We start from the raw sequence: 25,548 nt of genomic DNA, 5'->3' as shown, positions 1-25,548 counted from the left end.
ATTGGCAAGAGCGGGTACTACACTATACAGACTCTGGGCGCTGAACTGATCTTCGTACAGAGTATCGTGTTGCACTTGACTTTGAGACTTCTGTGTGGTTCAGTCTTCAAAACCTGGGAAAACATCATGCAGAGTTACACTCATGCACTTTCCTCAAAGGTATCTTTACTGACCCGACACAGGTCAACCGACATGCTGCCTGGCTCCTCACTGCCAGGCTGTTCTTCAGTGTGATGGGTTTCAATGAACCACACATCACAGCAAACTCAATACGCCAAAAAAACAATCATACTTAAAACAAAAAGAAAGCTCAGGCAATCACACTAGGATTAAAAAATGGGCACATCACTTTGTGTCTTTTATTTCTCATTTTTGCTGTTGTTTTGTAAATATCCACAAATCTTTATCATTTTACCCCCCAAAAATGTATATATATATATATTTTTAAAGTGTCTATGAACACAAATTTAAAGTTACAGAAACTCAAACTGCATAGGAAAAAAACAACAAAAAAAAACAAACAAACCAGAAAGCCAGCTCTAATTACAGCGTAAAAAGCCTGAACATAAAATCAAGACCCCTCAAATCTAAGTGAAGGTCATTCTGCGTCTTCGTAATATTTATATATAGTTATATAGTTTACAAAAAAAACAAAATTATATATATATATATATTTACCTATGGATTGTGGGTGAGGATTTTGAAAAAATATGTCAAAATAAACAGATGGACTACAGTACTTTTGTGTTTTTATATATATATACAAGACACGTTTATCCATTTAAATTCAGAGCACAGTACAAAAAAGAAAAATTCACTGACAAAACCATAATACAATTCTGTCCATATTCATCACTTTTGCAAGTTCCCTAAATAAGAAAAGGCAGAGGGGAGAGGAAGGGAGCACAGGTTTGAGAAAAATACAGGAGAGAGAAAAAGACCGATACAGCGAGACAGTTATAAAATGAAGTCAATTTAGTTTTCCCATCGCCCTTCGACTTTCACAGGAGAATAAGGAGAGGATATATAAATAAAAACTTCACAAGACCTAGACCACATCCCCAAAAAAAAAACCCTACAAGCAAATCGCAAAAATTACAAAACTAAAAACAAAAAAGATGTCCCAACTTACTTCAAAGTGATGTACTCAACGGGCACGATTTTGTAATTTGCAATTGGCAGGTAAGGCAAAAGGTCTGATTTGGTCTTGGACAGAAGCATCTTTTAGGTTACTTTATTTTTGAGGATGAAACAAAATAAAATAAAAAATAATAATAAAAAAAAAAAAATCCAAGAGAGTGGTTACATAAAATGGGGGAGATGAGAGAGAGAGAGAGGGGGGGGGAGACAGTAAAGGACAGGAAGGGGCAACAAAGGGTGAGTGTTTGGGGTGGGGGGGAATATAAAACACCAAATACCCCCGCCCCTCTCCCTCACCTCCCCCCCCACAGACAATTCAACAGTGAAGGGAAATATAAAACCAAAAACAAAACCCAATCTATATTACATACAACAGGTAACGATGGCAAATAATACAGACACTCCACTCTCACTAGTTCTGAAATTCTCTTCATTTTCTTAAAAAGTTCTGTGTTACATGTAGATTGTTTTCCTTTGTTTTTAACTTTAGACTACCTTTTGTTTTTCTGCCCCACCTCCAATCCCCCACACCCCCCTGGTGAGGGGGATCCACCCTGGAATTCCCTGCACATCACCCCCCACCCCTCTCTCGGTCTCTCTCTATCTCACCTCCATGTGTAGGGCACAGAGACTGTACTATAAATGTAGTTAGTACAGAGGGTGGTGTCAGGACAGGCAGGGCGTGGGGGTTGGGGGGGGGGGGGGGCAGCGAGTTAATGGTACCGCAGGAGAGGGGGTCAGAAAGGAGGAAGCTGGGTTTCTCGGTTGCAGGTCAGTCAGTTCAGACGGGGAGGCGTGTCCTCAGTTGGCCCCCCAGTTGTAGCTGTTGTAAGCAGTCTTGTTGACTTGAGATTTCTGCTGGATCGAGGTGCCCTGGCTGCGCTGCCCGCTGCCGCTCTGAGGGGAGATCAAGCAGGTACCGTTAATACACAGAGAGGAGCTGGAGCCGACCGAAACCCAGCCCCTCCCAGGCGTGGCTCTGGACCCACCTGGCCGTCCTGCTGCAGGTGGTGGTGTAGGATCTGGGAGTGGGGCTGCTGGTGCGGGGCCAGGATGTGCATGAAGGGGGCAGGGGGGTAGCCGGCTGCAGTGGGGGGGTTCATCGGGCCCCCGCTGCCCAGCGCCGAGGGCAGGTTGAAGGAGGCGGTTGGAGTGCCAGTGTGGAAACCTTGCTTCTCAAATGACTGGAGAGGGGAAGGAGAGAGAGAAGGCACGAGAGAAATTGAGTATATTTCAGCATGGGTATAGTAACTTAGAAGAACTCCCATGAGGGGTTGTCTTGCAGAGGACGCTCGAGGCCCAGAGACACTCTTACCTGAGTCTTTGTGTAAACAGACCCTGAAATATCAGGAACCCCAGTGTTGCTGGATGTCACAGAAACTCCTGCAGGGGACAGGGGGAGGGAGAGAGAGAGGGAGGGAGAATCAAGGTTTATTCAGCACCTGTTGCAGCAGAGTAGCAGTCACAGCAACAAAACGACCGACAGCACAAGTAGAACAGAAGGATGCAAAAACCTGAATGACCTGCAGAGGGCAGAGGATACAGACTGGAGGGGCAAATTGATGCTCCACTCTGGTCTCCACAGTGGACTGATCAATAAGTGGCTTTGGCTGGATTACCAACACACACACCTACTCTAGGAGGTCCTGACAGAAAGCACAGACACAGGGAAGGAGAGAGAGAGCATGGCAGGGTGTTGGAGACAGACAGGCAAAGTGTGGGGGGGGCACTGCAGGTCAGCCAGCCACCATAGGCAGGCCAGACTGCTCTTGGCAGTAGCCCCCCCTTGGTTTGTTTAGCACACACTGACCCCTCTATAGCCACAGCGCTGCTATACAGGTCAACTGGTGTGCAGGGACAGCAGGAAAGTCCTCACTCTACAACTCACTAACTCTACCCCTCTCTAGCCCGGCTTCCTCTCTGTCTGCCTCGCTTCTCTCAGCCCTGCTTACTGACTAGACAGCTCCCCCTTGTGGGCAGCTGGGTGAGACCATGAAAAGAACCACAATAATGTGACATACGCTTCTCACCCGACAGACGTTACAGAATGTATTCACTCCCACATTCAAATTTTGATGGGTTACAAACTGAAATTGATTTAATTAGATTCCCCCCACCTTTGACTTACTCCTTAGACTTACTTACACCTACTCACTTTCAATGTGGGTAAAAAAAAAAAAACATACACGTTTTAAAATTTTCAAATACAAGTAATAAGTATTCACCCCATTTGCTATGACTCCTAAGTAAGCTGGGGCTGGACTACTCCCACACAGTTTGTATTCGGGGCACAGTACAGACAGATATAGGTGCAAGTCATTACATTTTCAGTTGGGCAGGCAGCGGCGCATTGAGCATGTTGTTTCGGTGAATTGTGGAAAAATCAGGATTTGGCTGGACTTCACCCTAAATGTGTCCAAAATCACATAGTAGCTGGTCTGGGCTGTGGGGGAGGCCCTGTGCACCACCGACGAACCCAATATGTATAGCACATCTTTGCTCTTCCTTATCAAGTCTCTATCATAGGTGTGCTGTGTGTTTAATGGGTTTTGGGTTTGGGGTCACAGCATGCGTCAAACTGCAAGAAGGGGTGAGGAGGATCCTGCCTTTTTATCTGTTTTACTACACTGTGGGTAATCTATTGGTTCTGATGCAGTTTGTGCTACTTTGCACGGATTTGATTTTTGAAAACGTTTGAAGAGATTGAGATTAAAGTCTCGTCTCTCGCACAGATCCCGGTCCTTTCAACTCTCGATCTTCTCAAGTACACCAGAACTGTGAGCAGGATCCTATTAAGGTCAATAGAAACACAATAGGGTTCCTGCTTCATGCACATTGACAGTATAAAAACAGAGCTCACACACCCAGCAACTAAGGACTTGTCACGCGAGAATAGCCCAGATTCCACTCTTTCACTCATGCTGCCGAACCCTTCTGTAACACTGCACCAGAAGGGGGGTGGGGTGTGTGAAATGGAACAAAAGTCCAATAACCTTGAGATGAACTCGACTGAACACTGCAGCAGGTGCACACAGACACACACGCTCCTTAATCCTTCAGGCGAGCAGCTTTTGTTCAACTACGAAAGGGAGCTGCCTGCGATTTCCAATGGTAGCCGTTAAACTGGTTGGCTTTATTATAAGCCATGAACAAGCTCCCTGGCGCTTGATGATGACCTCACCAATTCGTGCTCATGTCAAAGCCAAGCTAATAACCCGAGTGTGTGATCAGACCTGTTGTGTCGCACACAAGGTATGCATGATTTCACCTCTTCAGGAGGAGGCCAACATCAAAAACTGAACCCTTTACTCACGAATTAAGATCACTAAAGAAATCAGAAACAATCAGCACTGAAGAGAACTCAGGGCATTTTACATGCTGGGAACAACTGCATCAAACAGCATTAAATAGTCATTGTGGAGAGATTTTATGGGAGACTGCTCATTTATAACTTTGTATACATCTTTGTTCTACATGTTTAGGGTGGGACGATTGACCCCGGGGGCTTGAGCTTGGGAGAAAAAACCCAAACAAAAAACACAGAAATAGGTCACTGAAGTAAGGGAGCTGATGAAAAGTGGAGAGGATTGAAACTAGTCAATAACAGTGCCTGGGAAACCGGAAGCACACAAGCACAAGGAAAAGGGTGACAGACAGTGGGGGAGAGACCAAAATACAGTGGGACTGCAAGAATGAGAGAGAAAGAACAAGTAGCAGGAGGGAGCCAGGGAGAGGGGAGAACCCCTGTCCCCACACAAAAAATACAAGCAAAAGACCAGGGACAGAGCACACAGCGGCAGCAGCAGGGAGCAGTGGTGGGTGGGGAAGGAGCAGACAGATCCCTTGGGGGTGGGGTGGGGTGGTGGGTGCGCACGACTTACCGACTCCTGGCCCAGCGACAGAACTGGTGGGCTTGTTTTGTGCAGAAGCGGCGGCAGCGGCAGCGGCGGCAGCAGCAGCAGCAGCGGCAGCGACAGCAGCAGTACTATATCCACCCTTACAGAAATCCCCAGGGTTCGAGGCCTGGCCCAAATCCTCATAGCCTGCAATCAGACACAGCCACAGCCCTGAGCGTTAGACAGGAGCAGGGTGGGGGCAGGGGAGTGCAGCAGCAGGGAGAAGGCGAGGCAGGCACAGTGAAATGTGTCAGAGGGGAGGGATAGTGTCACCCAAGAAAATCCCACAGCACACAGTGAAGAGATCTGAAACATGTGGATATATGCATCAGCAGGAGAGGAGTAGCAGGCAGCGCAAAGCAAAGGAGAGGAAGAATCTGTGGTTGGGGACAGAGAAAAAACTAACTGAGGGGTGATGCAGTTGCCATAAGAAAAGCAAAAACAATGACTGCAGGGATTGATCAGCTCGGGGGGGTGGAGTACTGGACTATGCATTCCTCTCTCGTCGGCCAGGTCTGCTGTGCTGCCCCACCCACCCACTCCTGCCACAGCCGCCTCCCTTACAAGCGCCCCTCCCAACTGAACACAACTGCCTAGTTTGTCGCTCTGAGGGGGGGGGGATTGGGTGGGTTTGTGCCATGCCCCTGTGGTCAAGCTTAGGGCATCAAATCAGGGAGGGGGAAGGGAGGGCATTAACTGAAGGTTGAGGAAAAAAAAAAAGGGGCAACAGCAAAATTTAATATAGTGGTTGAAAACATTGGGGAGCGAACTGTGACACTGGAGAATGCCAGCCACTTTGATGGGTTTAACTGGGGCGGGCACTGGCTCTCACCAGCACTGTACCTGGGGGAGCCTCTGTGTCTAAGACAGGATTGTGGTCAATTAGGTGGTCAGCGTGTGTTGAATGTGTAGCATGCGTTTAGTGCTGAGTGTAGTGCGCGTGTGAATGTTGCATGGTTCTCTCACCTGTGCTGTAGCCATGGGAGCCGTAGCCACTGGCCTGCTGGAAGGGCGTGGCCGAGGCGTTGACACTGACGTTCACACCATGCTGCTTCGACGAGGTAGGAGCCACCTGGGGGGGGGGGTGGACACTGCGGTCAGTAACGCCGACCAGTACCCCAAAGCACAGAACAAGACCACAAGAGACGTTGCCCTCTCCGTACTCCCCACCCCGCCTCGCACTCACCGGAAACATGGCAGGTCCATACTGGAAGGTGTTGGGGAGGCCGGGAACACCGGTGTAGTACGGCAGGCTGGTGTAGCTATAGCCGGGCGGCAGGGCGGGGTTGAGGAAGGGCTGCTGGGTGCCGTGGTGGCTCTGGGTTTGGCTCTGCTGCGGCTGGGCGAGCGTGGTAGCCGGTGCCGGGGAGGATGCGTCTCCTCGCCCGAACTTGGACAGGTCTCCTGCTGGAGGGAGAATTGCATTATTGTGAGAAATCAAGAGGGACAGGAAGAGTTATGGCGTTGAATATAATATATATATATATATAAAAAAAGGGATATTCGAAGGGATATTAGAATTAGGTGACTTCTGAGAGTAGTTTAATTCTGGGAGATGAAGTGCAGGTGTATTTTAAAAGAAAAATCCTTTGTCTAAATTAAATATAAAAAAAAGCTATGCGCTTGTCATTAACCCAAGGGTTTTGTGACATTTGAAATCATGCTGTACCTCTAGCACAAACCACCAGCCCACTCTCACTAGGTTTAAATCAGGATAGACTAAGGTTTTAATTAAATAATCTGTGGGCCAAACGATTCTCAAATAGTTTTAAATGTCCTTTAGCTTTAAGACTCACTTAAAAATCTTAAAATATAAAATGTGTGATTTTGCGTGAAGCACCAAACTTATTGGTAAACCCTAATTACAAGTTACTATATGTAATACGGTTATGTTACTATAGACGTTTTTCTGGATGACAAACCAAAGGCACCAAGTGCGCATGCGTCACAGTTGTGCCCACAGACACCCAAAATTTACAGACTGCTGAAAAATCACCACCTTAAAAAATTTGATTACTAGAACCACTACCTGATCCATGGACATTGCCAGGACAAGGTTATAATTTAAATTTTAAAAAGGACAGTGGACTGATCAATTGGGAGAGCAATGCAGTTCAACAGGCCACAGTCAGGGTCAGGTTGCATCTGGATGGCAGCTCTGCGATTTCTGTGGCATACACTGTCCCCCCTTTGAGGCTACAAGCCAGCCAGAAAGGGTCTACGGGTATGCAAGTTCATTAAGACATCCCCCAGGCAATTATGCAGAGTTTCTGCACAGGGGCTGAGGGTTTTCACAGTAAATACAGATTGGCCTAATGCAAAGAGTGAAGAACTAGTACAAAATGAGAACAGAAAAATACTAAAATGCACCAAGTAACCAGGATCCCTTTAGACACAGTGAATGTCATAAATGAATGGCAAAAATTTGGAAAAAAATAAAAATAATAAAAAGCACTACCACCAACCCCCCCCCCCCCCCATTTTATAACTGCCTGGGATTTCTCACACAACTGCATTTGGTCAATTTTCTATTTAAAGAAAAAGTATTCAACTTGAGTCTTTAAACTGAAAACAGACTGGTCCATTGGAAGCAAGCGTATGTTACGGATCACAGCTGTTGGCGTATTTATAATACTATATAAATAGGATTAAGTTCTGCCAAGTTTGTTACTATCAGTTAGAGCTACACATAGGCTACAAGTCTGTATATTTCATACTGACATGCCAACACACATGGGTACACAGGACAACACAAACTGGTTCTTTTAATACTGGAACTCAGTTTAATTCTTCTGTAGAGAAATAATGGAAAATGTATAGGATACTTAACATTGACAATATTAAAAACTGGATCTTGATACAGGGAGAAGTTACATTTTTGCAAATGCGTTGCTCAAAGAAAGGAAACTACATATCTGAATGAACACTAACAAATACCATATTTATAAGTGATGCAATTAATAATTATATTCTCAATGTGTCCTAGTCTCTACTTTTGAAAATCTGGTCACCCTAGCTGGCACGTCACTAACTGTAGCATCCCACCCCCTGCCCACTCTAATGGTGGCACCTCGCTCTCACATGGAACTGCACACTATATATGCATATTTTTAATACTCTGAAAACCATTTGAATAGTAAAAGCATTTCAAATGCCTAATTTAGGAAAAGAGGCACACAGATGGGTGGCCCAGGGTTCGGGGCATCCATACCAGAGTAGGGGTTGTTGGTCAAGCTGCCATCTCTGCCAGTGAGGGCTGTGGTAGGAGTGGCAAAGGGGATGCTGTAATAATCCTGCAGAGAAAGAGGAGGGAGAAGAAGTTTCATATTTATACAAGTCCAGCTTTATAATGCACTGATTTCATGTTGTAGGCCAAGTTCTTAAATCAAGCACTTTAACTGGACTAGCGAAACCAACTTGGCTATTCAACAGGTGCAGGACAGCAGGGGACCAATCAAATGTATTGATAAACCGATTGGGAGAGCAATGCAGTTCAACAGGCCACAGTCAGGGTCAGGTTGCATCTGGATGGCAGCTCTGCGGTTGCTGTGGCATACACTGTCCCCCCTTTGAGGCTACAGGCCTGCCGGAAAGGGTCTACGGGTATGCGGGGTTCAGTACGAGACATTCGGCCAGCAGACTAGGCAGAGAACTAGTTTGAGCAGCTGCCCACGCACTGAAGGGGGCTGAAGGTTTTAAGCAGTACAAAACCAGTGCAAAACACCACGAGTGAACGGCATAGTGCAAATCAAGCGAAAACAGTGTAAACAGGCCAGACAAGTGGTGAAATGTAACTAGTAACACAAGGGAGCATAAAATCAGTCCAAAATCAGGATCCCTTTAGACAGCAAGATTGGGACTAATGAAGCTCCATTTTATGAGGGGGTGACACTCACCAGAGGTATCCTAGTCTGGAGCATCTGCAGGTCATCGTACCCGTACACCTGAGGCTGAGCGAAAGGGAGAGAATTTTTTTTTGAATGTTTCAATGCACACAAACCCAACTAGCACAGAATTTGAGTGGGATAAACTTTCTACGTCTTTGTAAGGGTAAGAGATTAAATGCACACACACACAAATACACACAAATATGCACTCTGTACCGTTTAGGTAGTCGACAAGAGTACTCACTGGGTAGGCGTGCAGCAGGCCAGGGGCCATGATGTAGGGGTTGGGCAGCAGGGGGGGCACCCCAGGGGGCAGGTTCGGGGGGGCCTTGCCTGGGAAAGAGAGGAGAGAGGGTCAAGACAATTACAGAGCAGGAGCCTGTCACATCAGCAAACTCAACCAGAGCCCAGAAGCCAACACCGCATCAACACTAGAGCATTTCTTAATAGAAGGTGAAATGCAGGCACTCTGGCTGGCACTGGGGGTACCTGAAGAGGCGGCCGAGCTGCGGGCAGAGGAGGAGGAGTTGGACGAGGGCGGGGCAGATGTGGTGGCAGCCAAGCCCATGGTCAGGCTGCTGACTTGGCCCAGTGTAGCCGAGGACACGGTGCTGACCGTTGGGGGTGGAGGTGGAGCAGCTGCAACTGCCGACACCACATTGGAAACGCACACGCCACCTCCGGCCGAGGAAGAAGGGAACGAGCTGGAGGAGGAGTGCAGGCTGGCTTCACTATCCACACTCGTGTGCTGCGAGTGAAGAGAGAGAGAGAAAGATTAGTCTTGAAACAGATTTTAAAACTATTTTCACCACTGATTTAAATCACTACCACTGTGTATACATGTGTAGGTTTTTAAATGTAGACATTTTACTATAAGTGTGCATCATTTTATTCTTGTTATTCAGTTTTACTGTCAGTGTAAAACTGCTCTGGCAACAATGCTCCGGTTTGTCTTGCCAAAACAGCAAATTTGAGAAACTATATAGAAGTGATTTCTAGGAGGGGGACATTGTATGCAGCTCTGTGTCGATACACACACGTGTCACATTCACAGACTGTACATCAGGAAAAGAGTAAGGTCACCCACCACCCCAGAAGCTCGCCACTTGGCCCCCCCGGAGCTCACCAGTAAAGTGGAGTTAGAAGCTCGTCCTGTAGAGGAGGGGGCGAGAGTGCTCTGCTGAGAGGACAGGGAGCTGGGGGGGAGGGGGAACAGAAACATAAGGTTAAAACACAAAAACCTGGAGTACCAATATAATACATAAGGGCAGCAGATTTTACAAGTTGAAACTACAGCAATATGCTATGCAAACTAACTGACGCAGAACAGGAGACAAGGCAATGCAGGAGATGCAAGGTGTCATGTGACTGCGCAGTCAGCACAACGTGTGGCAGAGGAACTCTTTGAAGCTTCAACTCAAGTAATAGATTCAGTTTATGGAATTATTTTCAGGCAGCATCTCCTGCATCAAGAGCACGAGGAAGCAGGGGTAGCAGTGCCGATCCCAGGAAATGATCTGATCTGTAACAGGCTGATTTAAATGAATTGCAACAGATTGCAACTGTTAGACCTTCCCGCCCATTCTGCATCACTCACTTGCTATGGGGTGGGGGGGCGGAGCTGGCGGGCAGGTCCTCGCCATGACTCAGCGTGCTGTGGGGCGTCTGATTGGCCGTGGTGAGGAGGGAGGAGGAGCCCGACACGCTGTCGGTCAGGGAGGAGATGCTGGTCACCACCGGTGAGTCGGAGATCGACTTCACTGCAGAGCCTGCTGCAGCTGAGAGAGAGAGAGAGAGAGAGAGAGAGAGAGAGAGAGAGAGAGAGAGAGACTATTTAAAAGACTAAACTTCTTTTAATCATATTAAAAAAGCTGATGTGTCAGTGCCCTCCCCAAAGACTGCCAAACTGGCCAATGTACAGCATCAATTAAGAGAGTAGAGACTCACCTTCCACTGACTGCGTCGTCTGTATGGATCCAAAACCATTCTGTGAAGAGAGCGGCAAAACAAGACCAGAACTTTAAGGAACATTGAAAACTACGGTCATGTCTGTGCCTCTCGGCCTCGGCCCCCACCCCAGGGCCTCATTGTTTTGGTTTACAAAAACAATGCTGGGAGAATACAACCGGAATGGCACAACCTTCTCTATGCAACGCTCAATCTCAGACCATTGACAGGGATTGTAGAAAACTAAATAATGAGGGAACGAGGAGCCGAGAGAGAACCCTCCATCTGGCTACTCTGCTGTGGCAGGAACGACCGGGGGTGGGGGGGGTCAGACTCTACTATGGGGAAATCAAGAGATTTATATCATTGCTCAGTGAAGTAGCACCAACGAAGGTGCCAGTCAAAAGGTTAAAGGGTTTATGGAGAAATTTCAAGCTTGGACAGTGGGCCACCCTGGGGGCTCTGGATGTCAGTCTGCAGGTGGCATGAGAGCGGCCTGATCAAGCGGGGCAGTCACTGCATAGCTCTAGGCCTTGACAAGGACGCTGGCATGAGCTGGCACATGGAGAGGGTACTACAGGTGAGCAGTCAGGAGGTCAAAGTGGGCTGAACTGTGTGCAAATGCTGCCCCCTAGTGTACAAACACAGCAAAGACTTGTGAAAAGGAGACTTAGGAAACTAATTCGTTTTTGGAACCAATAAATGTGCGCAAGTTGATGTGTGCAACTGGCCTCTGCAAACAGACCATAACGGGCACTATGAACATCTGCAGGCCCAGGGCTTTAGTGTCAGATACAGACCAATTTATCAAAAGCGAGCTGTACACACGTTAGTCACTATGGGAAAAGGCACCAGCAGGAAGTGACGCCCACGGCACCATCCCTGCCCATGTTTCCAAATGAGCTATGCAAAGACTGAGGCCCGAGATGAGAGTGCCAGTATAGAAGCCACAGGGAACATCTGAAACCAGTTATTAGGAACAGCTCACCTCCTTTAACAGGCACAGGGGGATACAAAAAAAGAGGATCTATGGATTTAGTGTCTAGAAAGGTGAGGGCCAGGGTGAATTCTCCTGTACTCACACAATGGATGCCCATCGCATCGTCACCAAGACCACTGCTGCTCCACTGACATTCACAATAAGAGTTTAAGGGTGAGGGGAGGGACATAAAAATAGAAGGAAATAATATAAATTCTGAACCGCACAGAGCGCTGCACTGCAGCTCCGAGAGTGCGAGAGAGAGTGCACACACTAAACTGATTGGTGCTCGTTTTTTCTGTTGTAGAAGTTTTGGTACCCTTTTCCTCCCCCTCTCCATTTTCAAATTACTATTGTAATTGAAATAATTCAAAACATGTTGCAGCCTCCATTCCCAGGGAGGTTTCTGTGCACTGTTACTATAAAAGCTTTGGCAACATTGCAGCACTCATGTCAATAAAGCATTTGCATTTGAGAGCAAGAAAGCAAAAGAAGCTCATTAACCAATTAAGCAACTGGAGCAAACGTCCATATAGACAGCCAAGACTGGGCAGTGAAGGGGTATTGTAGTGCAGACGAAGACTATTAAAAAAAAAAAAACTCTGGCAAGTGTTGTATGTCCCAGAACCCATGGCTACATCCACCCACACAAGCCCCCTTCTCCTTTCCCACTGAGCTAATGTCACCTCCAGTCGTCTGTCTCACCTTGCTGGGCTGGAGATCCTTCTGGGGGGAGGAAGAGACCGAAGAGGGGAATCGGCGGGTCTGCGTGGAGCGCTGCTCGTACAAGGTGGGCTGGGAGCTGCTCGACGCCACCGTCTGTGCCGGGTAAGAGGGCCCCCCACCTGAGAGGGCGCTGCTCTGGTACCCAGAATCCTGGCTGGGGTTGGACGAGATTGTTGGCGCAGAGTCACTGAAAGGCAGTGAAGAGAAAGATGGATAAGGATTTCCAACATACCACTGGCTCAATAGTCCTGTTCCCACAGCAGGCTCAGAGCTGGCAGTGGGGGGTGTGCACGTGCCTGTACTCACCTGGCTGCGCTGGTGTACAGGGCATTCTGGGGTTGGCTGGCCGGTGCGCTGGTTGCCGGTACCGACTCGTACTCCGGCAGCACAGGTTCTGACCCAAACTGGAGCGCCCCAAACTGCAGGTTTAGCCCCGGGATGTCAGCTGTGCCCGGCATCTCCACGGCCAGAGCGGGGATCTGCATCCGGGGTGGAAAGTGCAATTGATAAGGGTCACAAAAATACAAATACATACGTAGGTCTTGTAGAAGATTGCGAGAACACAAGGGACAGATGGACACTACCAGAGCAAATTGTGACCAATCAAAGTTACACATTTGTATTAGGAAATGTCAGGTACTTTCAACAAGACTTGATTACTCTTAAACTCATCAGGACTTTACTGAAGCATGTGGGATGCAGAAGTCTCTCTTAATGGGATGTTTTGTATTTTAGAGCGAGTGAGCTTTTGGGCAAGACAGCAGACCTGACCAGGAGTACTCTACTGTGGATCTACCTCAGAGAAATTAAGAAAAAACAGCAACACACAAAAGGGGAGTACTTCTAATGCTATTTATGGTTTGTCGTACAGCATGGTTAGATCCCCCAACCATAATGATAATTTTACATGCACAAAATGCGTAGTTAATAAGGAGTTGGTGGAACGAGTGCACGTGTCGGAGGAGTACGTAGATACTCTTAGAAACATGAATCCGAAAATTGGGTAGATGGCCTGAAGAAACCTAGATTCGTCCTCAGCAGCCAGCAATACATTTGAGTTGCTTGGAGTAGTAACAGACGCACAGGAGAGGAACATAGAAACTCGTTACATAAATCCTACTAGTACATTTACGAATAGTACTGTTGCCTAATGCTAGCTTTATCAAAACAATCTGTAGATTAATTACAATACACTAAGTACAGCTTTAGAAATAGTATCTCCATTAAGGACAAGACTAAACCAACGAAACACAGACCATGGTTTAAAACTCTTAAAACAGAATGACGTAGATATGAACGTAAAAGGAGAGCATCAAAGATTAGGTATCCACATGGCATTGAATGACAATATAAGATACAAGCAGCCCCGTCCTCTGCTAGGTCTGCCTATTACTCTAATGTAATAGAAGCATAATAACCCACGTTTTCTTTTTAACACAATATCGACACTTACTAATCAGCAGGTAAAGCCTTCAGAGGTTATCCCCCCAATATCACCTGCATTGACTTCATGGATCATTTCAATTTAAAGTTAACGGCATTAGAAAACAGAACTGGAAACACACAAATACTATAGCCGATGCATGCAGTCCTTCACAGTCCCTGCCTACCTTGGACTCGTTTAACGCAGTACATCAGGAATTAGTCTCCTTAATAAAATGAAAACTACAACCTGCACATTAGACCCTATACTGACTAAACTACTAAAACAATCTCTGCCATTAATCATTCACCTAATACACATTATCAATGCCTCTATTTTCAGGATTTGTTCCCGAATAGTTTAAAGTAGCTGTAATTAAACCAGTGCCGATCCTATTCACTCACTACTGACCTATTTCCAACCTTCCCTTCCTTTCTAAGGTTCTAGAGAAAATAGTCTGCAAACCAGTTGCAAGCTTTAACCGATCATCTTCTATGACATTTTTTTAAAATCAGGCTTCTGCTCCGGCCACAGTACAGAAACGGCCCTGGTAAAAGTATGTGTTTCAGTAATCCGACTTAGGGCACGCCAGTTATTTTACTAGACTTAAGGTGTGGCTTTTGACACAATTGATACCAAATCTAGATACACAGCTTAGAAAACCTTGTTGGCCTGTCATAGGAACACTAATCTGCTGTGTCTGAGATTAAAACATGGATAACAAGTAATTTTCTTATGCTTAATTGCGGTAAAATGGAAGTCCTAATTTTAGGGGACAAATCTACCATTTCATCATACACTGAAAAAACTGAGTAATATTTTAATTTCACCCCTAAGTAGATGGCATGAAACCTGGGTGTCATCTGTGATGATAATTGAATCGCATGTTCAGAATGTATTGAGACCTTCCTTCCTCCAGCTAGACTGAAACAATTCCTCTCATTACATGGCACTGTCTTAGCCTTTAAATCATGGCTGAAGACTCATTGGTTTAGTCTTTTTTTTTTTTCCCCCAAACACATAGTGCCACCAGTGTGCCATGGACATGCAATGCACAACTGTTTTTGGAAAAGTCCTGCATTGCATGACCAGTATCTGAGCACAATTGTCCTCCGAGGGTCCGATGAAGCAAGTCTGATGTGGCACAACCCACCCCAGAGGCACCACACTATGGAAGGCTCATGTGGCACCCACACCCCAAGGTCTGATGAGCCATGGACACCCAACGGCTGTTGATGGTGCAACCCCCCCACCCCTGAGGGCTGGTGAGAGGCACCCACCAGAGGGAAGACCACAGCCAGCAGCACCAATTAAGAACTTTCTGATCTCCTTGCTGCTGTAACAACTATACTGCCTGGAGGGGAGGCAACCATTAGGCCTAGGCCATGGACCCCTAGAGATTTATTTTCTCCTACATGCCATCCATAGGAGTTTTGTTTCTCTCCTCTATGCCCAATGGTGTATTTAAATTTTAAAGGTCTATTTTTATTCAAATTTATGTATGCATGTTTGTTTTATGTTTACCAGTCTGTAAAGCACTCTGTGCAATGCCGCGAAGGGCGCTATAATAAAAAAAGGAAATTGATTGACTACCTTAGTGGTGATGGAGGTCCTCTTCTTCTGCTGCTTCAGACGGTGCTGCTGCAGGGGCTGGGGGCTGGATGACTGGTTGTCCGAAGAGCCAGGTGACATCTGCTGTCCTGAGGGAGCGGTGCTGGCCGAGGAGGGTGGTGGGAGGGCCTTGGGCAACGGCGAGGAGGGGGGCGGTGCCACGGGGGCCTGGCCAGCCGAGGAGGGGGCACCCCCACCGCCGGCAACCTTGTCCTGCTGCAGGAACACATCCATCATGGAGGAAGAGGGCTGGTAGGGCTGGCGCTTGCCAAACGGGCTGTTGACTGTGGGCTCTGACTGGGCTTTCATGTCTGGAAGGGAGCGCACGAGGGAGAGAGGAGAAATTAGTTCAGCACATGTTTTACTGCATCACACTCCAGTGACCCCAAATGACAAAGATTAACCTCCCCAACCCGTAGGGCCAAACTTACCATACTGCCCCAGTGCAGAAGGCGCAGTGTCCCAGGAAGAGGAGGAGGGCGGGGGGCCAGCATTAGGCGGGGGCGTCTGGGAGTGCTGTGCAGCCAGCTGGGCCAGTGCCTGGGCTGTCTTGAACTGCTCCAGGAACTGGGAGCCGCTGGTCGACCCTCCGGTGCTCCCCTTGGGCTCCCCCACATCACTGAAGCTCTTCGCAAGCATGCTGGCCTGGAGGGAGGGGAGGAAGGAGTGAATTCAGGGAGAAAAGGAGATGGTGGGAGAAGACAAAATGATCAGGCATCATCCCACATATCAAGCATCTAAACCGAGAACATGCCACACTGATATTTTACACTCTAGCACTGGGCCCTTTGAGTTGGTTCCTTTCCTACCCCACTCCCCACCAGTAAAACAGAAACTGATAGACAGATTGGGAGAGCAATGCAGTTCAACAGGCCACGGTCAGGGTCAGGTTGCATCTGGATGGCAGCTCTGCAGTTGCTGTGGCATACGCTGTCCCCCCTTTGAGGCTATAGGCCAGCCGGAAAGGGTCTACGGGTATGCAGAGGAACTAATTGCCTTCACTGGGTTAATTAAGACTGCTGTTGATTGACACTCCTTTTGGTTTGCTGTCCACAACATGTCTGTCCAACATACAGAAAAACACTAAACAGGACAGGCCTAAGCCCTCACCATGCTGTGCTGGGAGAAGGGCGTGCCGGATGAGGGCTGGGAAAGAGAGCCCTGCTTGGAGTTGCTGAACACCAGCGATTGGGACAGCGATGCCGGTGGGGGCGGCTCCAGTGGGGCTGCCTCGCTCTCAGACGAGGAGGGTGGCGTCTTACCCAGCAGCACAGCCAGGTCAATCCTGCAGAGGTGAGAGGAGTCAAAATAAAAATCCAGGACAACCACACTAATTCTGTATAAAACCATCCATGCAGAACTACTCTCAAGTGCTCTTGATGTGGTGAGGGGTTGAAGATCAAAGTGCCAGTGCTGCTTAAAGGTAAAGAAAACTTAACAAATACTAATCGATTGGGAGAGCAATGCAGTTCAACAGGCCACAGTCAGGGTCAGGTTGCATCTGGATGGCAGCTCTGCGGTTGCTGTGGCATACGCTGTCCCCCCTTTGAGGCTACAGGCCAGCCGGAAAGGGTCTACGGGTATGCAGAGGGTTAATCACCCCTAACTGGGTTAATTAAACATTCCCCAGCTGACATTTTAGAGCACTAATAAAGCAGCCTGACCACAACCTAGTCTCTACACACACAGGGTGGGGGTGAACGTGGACTTCTCTGTCCATGTCCATCTGTCAGTGGCATACCTCTGTCCAGCTGTGATGGTCACACTCTCAGGGGGTAGGGGCATGGAGGCAACGCTGGAAGCGGTGAATATCTTGGTCTCTGAAAGCTGCAGATCAAGGAAACAAAAAACGCAATGTAAGGTTATGGCCTGGATCCAAGTCAGAGGGGGGGTGGGGAAAATAAAAACATTCCACTTTAGAACATGACTGAGATTAATGGATATTGAGGCCATAGAGCAATGCCTGCTCCCAGGGCCTCATCTCTGTCCACTTGCTTCTCAGGCCTGCAGTAACGAGATGGGACAGGCAGCAACCCCCTGCCACGGACCAGGGCAGAGAAGCTCCCATCTGTTATTGTGACTTTGTGATCGCCTCTACCTGTGCTGTTACTGTCCATCTTTCTCCTTCTCCACCTCTCTCCCGGTCACTTTTCCCACCCTTTACATTTAGAGCTCTGGGCTATTTTAAGCCACTGTCATAAGTCAGTCATGGTATGGAGGTGCTTGTTCTGTGTGACTTGCACACTTTGAAAATTCAAAACAAAACACGCAGGACAGACACACACAGGAAGACTGATGCACGCACACACAAAGTGACGGACACACACTAACAGAAAAACCCCTCCCACCCCCAGAAACACGCATGGACAACCACCCCACCCACACCCCAACAGAGACGGACCCAGACAATGGCTTCTAAATCAGCACTCACATCTTCATTCCAGTCCTCCGTGCCCCACTCGTCCGTGGCTGTCCTCCAAGCACCTGCCACACACACAAAGCGCAGAGAGGAGAGTCAGCACTGGAACCCAATTCCCTCAGCTTACTGAACAGGCAGCACACTGTCCCAGTCTAGCAGTCAGAATACTCAAAGATCAATTAAGCATTTAGGCTGCCACGATCAATTAAGAAAATTGAGGAATAAGCTGGAAACAAAACCAGGAAAGAAACAGGGGGGGTGGATTCCAGTTAATAGATACAATTATGGATTTAAATCTACCCATTCCTGTGTTGGGGAGTTTGGGTTTTTGCTCAATGGGGAGGGGAATTTAATAAGATGCAAAAGCACAGACAAAAGACAGGAGACACCAAGGCAACTGGGAGCAATGCAAAGGGCAGGGGCTCATCACACAGACTGAGCAGAAATGAAATGCATAAGTGAATTGATACATTTAATTCAAAAGTGAGGGAGGTCAGACTCCAGTCCCTTTCAGCACCTTTTGATTCATTACCAGGTCAAATTTAGACTAGCCCACCTAGTCACTGTAGTATAAGACTTGGGTGGGAGGGACAACAAATAAAAGGAAGTGAGAGAGGTGTAGAAAGAAAGACCAGAAAACAGCAGCAACATCACAAACAGTAACAGATGGGCACTCCTTGGCCCTGGTCCACAGGAGGAGCCATCCCCATCCCACCCTGCTGGCTCCTGCTCCAGCTCCCTTCATCAAGCCGATTCCTGGGTCTAACTGGACTCCAGTGGTTTTGATGACACCAGGGTTGGAGTGCACCAGTGCCTCCCCAAGTCATACGCAAGGAACGAGGCACGGATGGGCCACGGCTGGAACACCGCTCAGGGGCCTGGAGTCAGGGGTGCTCTCCTTAAACTAACACCCGACCAGCAGGATAGAGGGCCCCTCCTGGGAGCAGGACCGAGAGAGGCAGGAGAGAGACAGAGACAGCAGGGCTGCCGGGAGCAGGCCTCACATAGAGGGACAGACTGGGTTGGAAAGGATGGGGAGGCGGGGCTGCTGCTGACACGTCACATGACCAGCTCTGGTCAGCGCTTCGTTAAAGAGCAAGATAAGCCCTTTTTGTATAACGAAGGGAGCCAGTGGTTTGAGAGCACAAGTGAGTGGGCAAGCAAAGCAAACGAGCGGAGAAACAAAAGCAAAGATGCCAGTGAAGGACTGATGACAGACAAGAGACAGTCCTGCCGTGGAAGAAAGTCAGAATCACAACCAAAAGGGTGGATTAAACACCAACATGTCTGACCATATCCACAGATATCCTTAAACTCTATACAAGATTTCAATGTTTTCCAATGCAAAGTACCAAAAAGAAACAAACAGGAGAAGGGGAAACAAAAAAACATTATCCTAGACAAAGGAGATGCTGGGATAGTTATCGTACCAGAATCAGACTCAAATTTTCTGGGATAATTTGTTCCCTCACTCCCAGTGAATTCAAGCCCTGGAAGAGAAGAGAAGAATTCTAAATGAGGCAGGAAAAATAAACAACCGCCTCAAAAAGGAGAGACCCATACTCTCCATAACCTCCACCCCACCTCCCCCAGACATGCCCACCCTTCTGACAAAAATAGCAGTGTACCTGTGGATATTTTGCAAAAACATCAAATCTTGGGAAGAAATATGATGTAACAAAACTCTTATCGAATAAACAAAACATTTATGAGTGAGAACTTAAAAATAAGCAATGAAAGGAAACTTAAAAGCACTAACAGATTGAGCTATAATAAAACTAGATTTGACCCCTCATCCTTCTCAAACACACCAAACAATCAAATTAAGGCAAAAAGACCCCAGTGTGGAGTGAGAAGCTGGACACTCTCCTATGCTGGAGATGCACAGCCCTGGGGTGAGGAGCTAATGCCTCCAGGGGGTGATGAAAGGACAGAGTGGAAGACTAAGAGGAGGAGGACAAAGACAACAGGGGGACAGAGCAAAAGACAGTTGGCCAGGGGGTGGGGGCACTCACTGGTTCCATCATCGGGTTCGAAGCTGCCCGTGTTGTTCCATGTGTTGCCGCCGCCATAGCTGTCCTCGTTGTGGGAGGGCTCGGCATAGTCGGCAGGGTTGAAGGTCCTAGAGGGGGACAGAGCAGACACACAGAGCCAGGTGTTCAGCAACCAACCAGGAGACCAGTACACACCAACAACAGCACTACAACTGAGGGGCTACACAGACAGAGAGGGGGCAGGGGATGCACAAAAGGTCCAGGTTTTCATTTTACAAAGGATTATCATCATCTCAGAACCACCCCCCCTTCGGCATTTAAAGAGCTTTATTTTACACTGATTTCCCCATCTCAATGCCAAATCTGAATCACATTCCCCATTACACACAAAAACAAGAGAATCTGATTGTTATAAAAGGAGACTAACCCCATCCCACACCCAACGAACCACCAATCGGACATCAGAAGTGAAAGCCTTTTAAAAAGTCAAACACAACCAAAACTGCCGTTTCAGACCCCAGTGAAGACAAATGGAAACCTGGACCACCTAAATTGGGGGGCTTTGGGAGCTGAGAGAAATTGTACCCCCCCCCCCCAAAGCAAACGGCACAGAACACTGTGTACACTGCCTATGGGCACTCAAGTAACAAAATTAAGCGATTGTGCCTTGTTAAATAGAGTTCAAAATGCTTTGTTTGTCCCCCACCCATCCCTCCCCAGGGAAGAGACATGTGCGCGAATATAAAGTGCTTCTCAGGCACCTTGGGAGAGGAGCAGACTGGCACAGAGCTGTGAACTTATCTACCTCCATCGTGCAAATCCCTGTAGCGTGCAGCCAACGGGGTGAGACACGATCAGCATGACTGAGGTCTCTGTCTATTACTTAATTAAATTGTGAACTATAGATCAAGGATAAAGAAAAAATACCAGGGTTGCTTCTAAAATGATTAATACAAATTGTTGTTTCTAAAGTGCTGCGCATGTTAAACAAGGACTCAGTGCAATCGTGAAAATAGGATTTAACTCCTTTTGCAAAGGGGCTCAGTTTAATCTCTCCATCTCCCCCCACCCCTCTCTCTGCCTGGCTGTGTGTGTGTGCCGGACTATTCTCAACGCACCTTTCGACCATAGACTCACCTGTCGTCTCCCGAAAAATCAAATCTTGACCCCTTATCATTCTGGCTTTAGAGGAAAAACAACAGTAACAAATTACAGGCTGAGCAGCACATTGAATTTAAAAAAAAAAAAAAATGTATAACAAGAATTTGTGGACAGGGGGCAAGATTTGAACAAAACAGAAGTTATGGGGGGGGGGGGGGGGGGGAATGAATCTGCATGTTTTTCTTCTAATGGGAAGGTTTATAGAAAAAAAAAAAAAAAAAATCAATACAGCTTTTAGAGCCCTCATAGTCACTTTTTGCAGACTGGAAGGTTGCATGAAGTGGAGGGGATAAGGCAAGCTGCGTCTCTCACAGTCAAGTTACAAAACTCCTCCAACTGCAGCGCCACCACCATGTGGGCCGAGAAAGTGCATTAATAGCTGGTGTGAAGTGACCAACCAAGGCACAGATAACTTTTTGTAATTCAACAAAAGTTACATACTGCAAATGAAAAGCCCAAGAAGAAAAAAATTAGAACAAGTCTAATCAGGTCTATGGAATAAATAACACTCCCACAAAGTTAAAAATCACATCAGGCAAACTTACAATGCATTTCAGCAAGTTGGTTTAGCATTAGCACACAACACTGCAGCTTTCAACACGTTCAAACTGCCCCTAGCCCTGCCCACTGCTCAAGTCAAACACCAGAGCTTAAAAGGCAAGTGTTGGTGGCATTGCTTGCTAACAGGGCCTGCAACTGCAATAACTGCACTTTGAGGAGGACAGTCAAACCAGTACTCCTACCAGAGACTCTTGAGAGAAGAATCTGACCACTGGACACATTAATGCTTATCTAGTGTAAAGTAAAGGAGGGGTAGGGGTCATTGGGGACAGTGGGGGGGGGGGTTCGGACAAGGGACAGAACGCTAGTCCAAAAAATGTATTGCTGGAGCAGGAGTGAAACTGCAAAAGCTTCTACACACAATCACACGCGTGCACACACCCACCCACCCACACCTCACAGAATCAGTTCTACTGTAAAAAAAAGTTCACACAAAAAGGTGATGGGGAACTAGACCCAGGATCACCATGTCAAATTTTGGCAAAAGTTCGGCTGCAACATTTCCAAAGCAACTCCTCCGCAGCTACAATGAGGGGGTGGATGCTCCCAGCGTCTCCACTGCACCGAGATTTAAGAGTCCAGCTGGGAACTCTGGGATTAGCAAGTTAGTGTGCACCCCCTATCTGTGAGTGTGAGTGCAACCCTGTCTGCATGTGTGCCCGAGTGTGGGCCAAAATTCCCCATTTAATCCAGGCACAGATGTTCACTGCTTACACCAAGAATTAAGCCAGGAAAAAAGCATCACCATATTTTAGTATAATAAAGGGCACAACAAAAAAGTGGAACCATGCAGATTTAAAGTTTTGCACACCAGAGAAGCCGCTAATGCAATTAAACCCGTTACCCTGCACAAAGAGGCACAGCACACCCCTAAACACCCCTGACTGACAGCACACTTCTTTAACAGTTTGAAACAAATTCATTAAAAAAATGATATATGAACCAAAATCACACCAGTTCAGCCCGGCAGGGATTCAAAGAAATGCACAAGCCACACTAGGGAAGAGGACAGATTGGACTTTAACCAACATCTGTAGACTAGGACCACAGAGCTGAAGACCCTGCTGTACTGTAGCAGGTTGTCAGACAAAATCTGCATATTAATTGATCAGAGGTGAAGACCAGACAGGGACAGCGCAGGGCGACTGTACCCTTATGGTCCATAGAGTGGGGCTGCGGTGGCTGATGCCGTTCTTTGAGCTGCAAGTGACTGTGATTAGTAAAACACTCCAGCGTCGGGTCGCACCAACTTTCAGCAAGGCAACGTCCAGGGGACTACTCTGTGGCATAACCAAGTTATTTAATGGATTCAGGTGGTCGTGGAATTAGCTTTCATTATGCTACAGACCCCGGAGAGAAAAGCTCTATTAATGTGAATCTCCCAAATTATACAGAGTGAAATATTCCAACAGGCGACTGGTCAGACACAGAGTGCATGTCAGACCAGGGCTGTGTGGAGACCAACACTAGAGCAAAGACCAATAACCTGTGGGCCAGCCGTGCAGTCAATGGATTAAATGCACAATAGCATTATAAATGTATATCCTTGTAAATGATGGATTTTTACTGTCTATGTGTTTAAGCTACCCTGATCACAAAAAGCACTTTATAAATTATGCATGATATTGTAGGACCACAAACAGGGCACTGCTACACTAAAACTCTGGAAACTCACTATTGCCCCAAAATACCTCAAGCATAATTTGTACAAAAAAGGATTTTATCGGGTGGGTGGGGGTTAGGCCTCCCATTTAGCCCTGTACCAACACCTTCAAACTCCTAACTCTATCTCTCCAAGTGACTATCCGTGAGGCAGGGCAGGAGGAGGCGTCAGTGGCTGTCAGTCTTATGTTGCTTCGGCACTCAGACTGCAGCCAAGCGAAAGCATCTGGAAGCAACTCCGTCACTGTGGCACACGCTATCCCACCCTCACGGCTACAGGGGGAGCCGTGAAGACCTACGGGTGTGCAGGAACAGCACAGAAAAAAAAAAAAAAAAGATCTACATAAAATGAACAAAAGCAAGTTTTGGGAAGTACCTTGATTTCCCCAAACAAAAAAGTCAGCTGGCCAAGTCCGAGGCCCTGGTTCCAGAGTGTTCTCATGAGAAAATCTCACCTGGGAATAGGGAGGGGCTAAAGTACTCTGCCATTGGTTAAGCTACTATGGAGGCATCTGGGAGATTATACAACCCTTAAACTGGGCCCTCGCCTACTTTCCACCATCTACACCGCAACCCCGAACCTCCCTCCCCAACTGTAGACTCGTGACGGGCACAACGTTTACATCTGACACCGGTTCTGCTTGCATGTTTTTGGATGGCCGCTCGCCATGGTGTGCCTGAAGAATGGTGGAGCTCAAGGTTTGGAAACTGTTCAGGGCCTGGAAAAGTTTCCCATTCCCCACCCAAGGAGCTGTGTGGGAGCCCTGGACGTTGCCTTGCGTTGTACAGGACGTGACTCAGAGGGACAGACGGTGCTGGGGGTGGGCAGCGGACACGCACAACTTGCTGGAGCCGTTTCAGAGCTGACAAGCTGCAGGGATCTTGTGGATTTATTTTTAAAAGTTCACAACAAGTCTAATATGCCATTGCGCTTACAAGTAAACAACCCCCCCCCGACGCCATCCTGGAGCGCACTCTTGCCACTACCCCCTGCACCCCATGTCAATTCCCAGCTCTTTCATAATACAAGACTCCCTGCAGCAGTTCAGTCAGGTTGGATCTGAAGCGACACGGTCTGCTGTGCAAAGGGGGTGGTCAGGGGAGAGGAGTGTGTTCCAGCAGTGATGTGGAGACATACCCCCCTGCATGTGTCGGGCAGGTGTGCATCAACTTACCCCATGCCCTGGGCCGAAAACCTGCTCCCTCGCCGGCCAGAGCCCCCTAAAGGAGGGAGAAACAGACAGGTCAGACAACTGGACCTGCAGCAGCTGAAAGGGGAAAATCCAAAACACAGATCTTTGTAAGAAACGGGTCGGTGCTTCAGCCACGGCCGTCTGTGCAGAGATGGGTCCAACACATTAGCCAGACAATTGCACAACACCGCATTAATTAAAAAATAAATCATAAAATAAAATTATGCAAAACGCAGGTGGATGCCCAATCGTACAGCAGTCCTTTTAAAAATTACCACATTCCCCTCATCACCCCCCTAGCCACAACTGAAACCTCATTAGTGCAATGAGGTTTCAGTTGGCTACCCACCAGACTAGGGCTGGGCGATATGACTTAAAAATAATCTCTATATTTTTAGTAGTTTGGACAATACACGATATATATCTCGATATTTCTTGTTTTTATCCAATCAAGCCACAAAATAAGACCAAAGACATTCAAACTACAAGTATGTTGTTAATCCTTCAAAAAGCAAAACTAACAAATTCTACATGCAGGCTGTCATGGTAAATATATGCAGAATGCAACACATTACAGGGCAAGTATTGTATGATTACTATTACATGTGTTATGTTGTTATGGGATATATATATATATATATATATATATACACATTATACACAAGTTTTAAAATAGCTGGAATTACAATAGTTTTAATAAATCTTAAATGCGGGGTGCCTTATCCCAGGGATTTTATATATAACAATTATCCATATTATATTAGGATGGTACAGCAGCTCCCGTCTAAAAACAGTCCATATTCACCGATGTCTCAAATTATTTTTTTAGAGAAAAAGTGATCATAATGCTTACGCGTTTCGACTTATTTTCATCAGAGCACATATATACATATACACAGTATGATTTACTGTCACATAACAATAACAAGTAAAAGAAATCACACAACAC

The 25,548-nt window shown here is 47.2% G+C and overlaps 1 protein-coding gene across 13 annotated transcripts in view; it reads right to left on the bottom strand.

Moving 5' to 3' along the window:
* Window positions 1–737: 737 nt before the first annotated feature.
* The window catches only part of ubap2l (ubiquitin associated protein 2-like), a 31,244-nt gene continuing 6,433 nt past the window's right edge, over window positions 738–25,548 (bottom strand). For 3 of the 13 annotated variants that reach the window (XM_066721530.1, XM_066721531.1, XM_066721529.1), the window contains exons 7-30: window positions 24,582–24,627; window positions 21,160–21,204; window positions 20,044–20,150; window positions 19,459–19,518; window positions 18,041–18,093; window positions 17,351–17,436; window positions 16,720–16,894; window positions 16,041–16,254; window positions 15,592–15,920; window positions 12,882–13,054; window positions 12,555–12,762; window positions 10,871–10,910; window positions 10,521–10,701; window positions 10,011–10,119; window positions 9,413–9,671; window positions 9,168–9,256; window positions 8,933–8,986; window positions 8,248–8,329; window positions 6,223–6,443; window positions 6,003–6,108; window positions 5,022–5,183; window positions 2,456–2,523; window positions 2,130–2,324; window positions 738–2,037 (exon numbers count right to left, since the gene is read on the bottom strand). In XM_066721530.1, the coding sequence (XP_066577627.1) occupies window positions 1,942–2,037; window positions 2,130–2,324; window positions 2,456–2,523; window positions 5,022–5,183; window positions 6,003–6,108; window positions 6,223–6,443; window positions 8,248–8,329; window positions 8,933–8,986; window positions 9,168–9,256; window positions 9,413–9,671; window positions 10,011–10,119; window positions 10,521–10,701; window positions 10,871–10,910; window positions 12,555–12,762; window positions 12,882–13,054; window positions 15,592–15,920; window positions 16,041–16,254; window positions 16,720–16,894; window positions 17,351–17,436; window positions 18,041–18,093; window positions 19,459–19,518; window positions 20,044–20,150; window positions 21,160–21,204; window positions 24,582–24,627 (3,158 nt within the window). In that variant the 3' untranslated portion in view covers window positions 738–1,941. The remainder of the gene's footprint in view (window positions 2,038–2,129; window positions 2,325–2,455; window positions 2,524–5,021; window positions 5,184–6,002; window positions 6,109–6,222; window positions 6,444–8,247; window positions 8,330–8,932; window positions 8,987–9,167; window positions 9,257–9,412; window positions 9,672–10,010; window positions 10,120–10,520; window positions 10,702–10,870; window positions 10,911–12,554; window positions 12,763–12,881; window positions 13,055–15,591; window positions 15,921–16,040; window positions 16,255–16,719; window positions 16,895–17,350; window positions 17,437–18,040; window positions 18,094–19,458; window positions 19,519–20,043; window positions 20,151–21,159; window positions 21,205–24,581; window positions 24,628–25,548) is intronic. The other 10 variants (XM_066721532.1, XM_066721533.1, XM_066721539.1 and 7 more) reach the window with 10 other exon arrangements.

Source organism: Amia ocellicauda, chromosome 14 (genome assembly GCF_036373705.1).
Source record: "Amia ocellicauda isolate fAmiCal2 chromosome 14, fAmiCal2.hap1, whole genome shotgun sequence".
NCBI lineage: Eukaryota > Metazoa > Chordata > Actinopteri > Amiiformes > Amiidae > Amia > Amia ocellicauda.
Note: the sequence above shows the minus strand (reverse complement) of the source record. Positions and strands in the feature narration are given on the sequence as shown.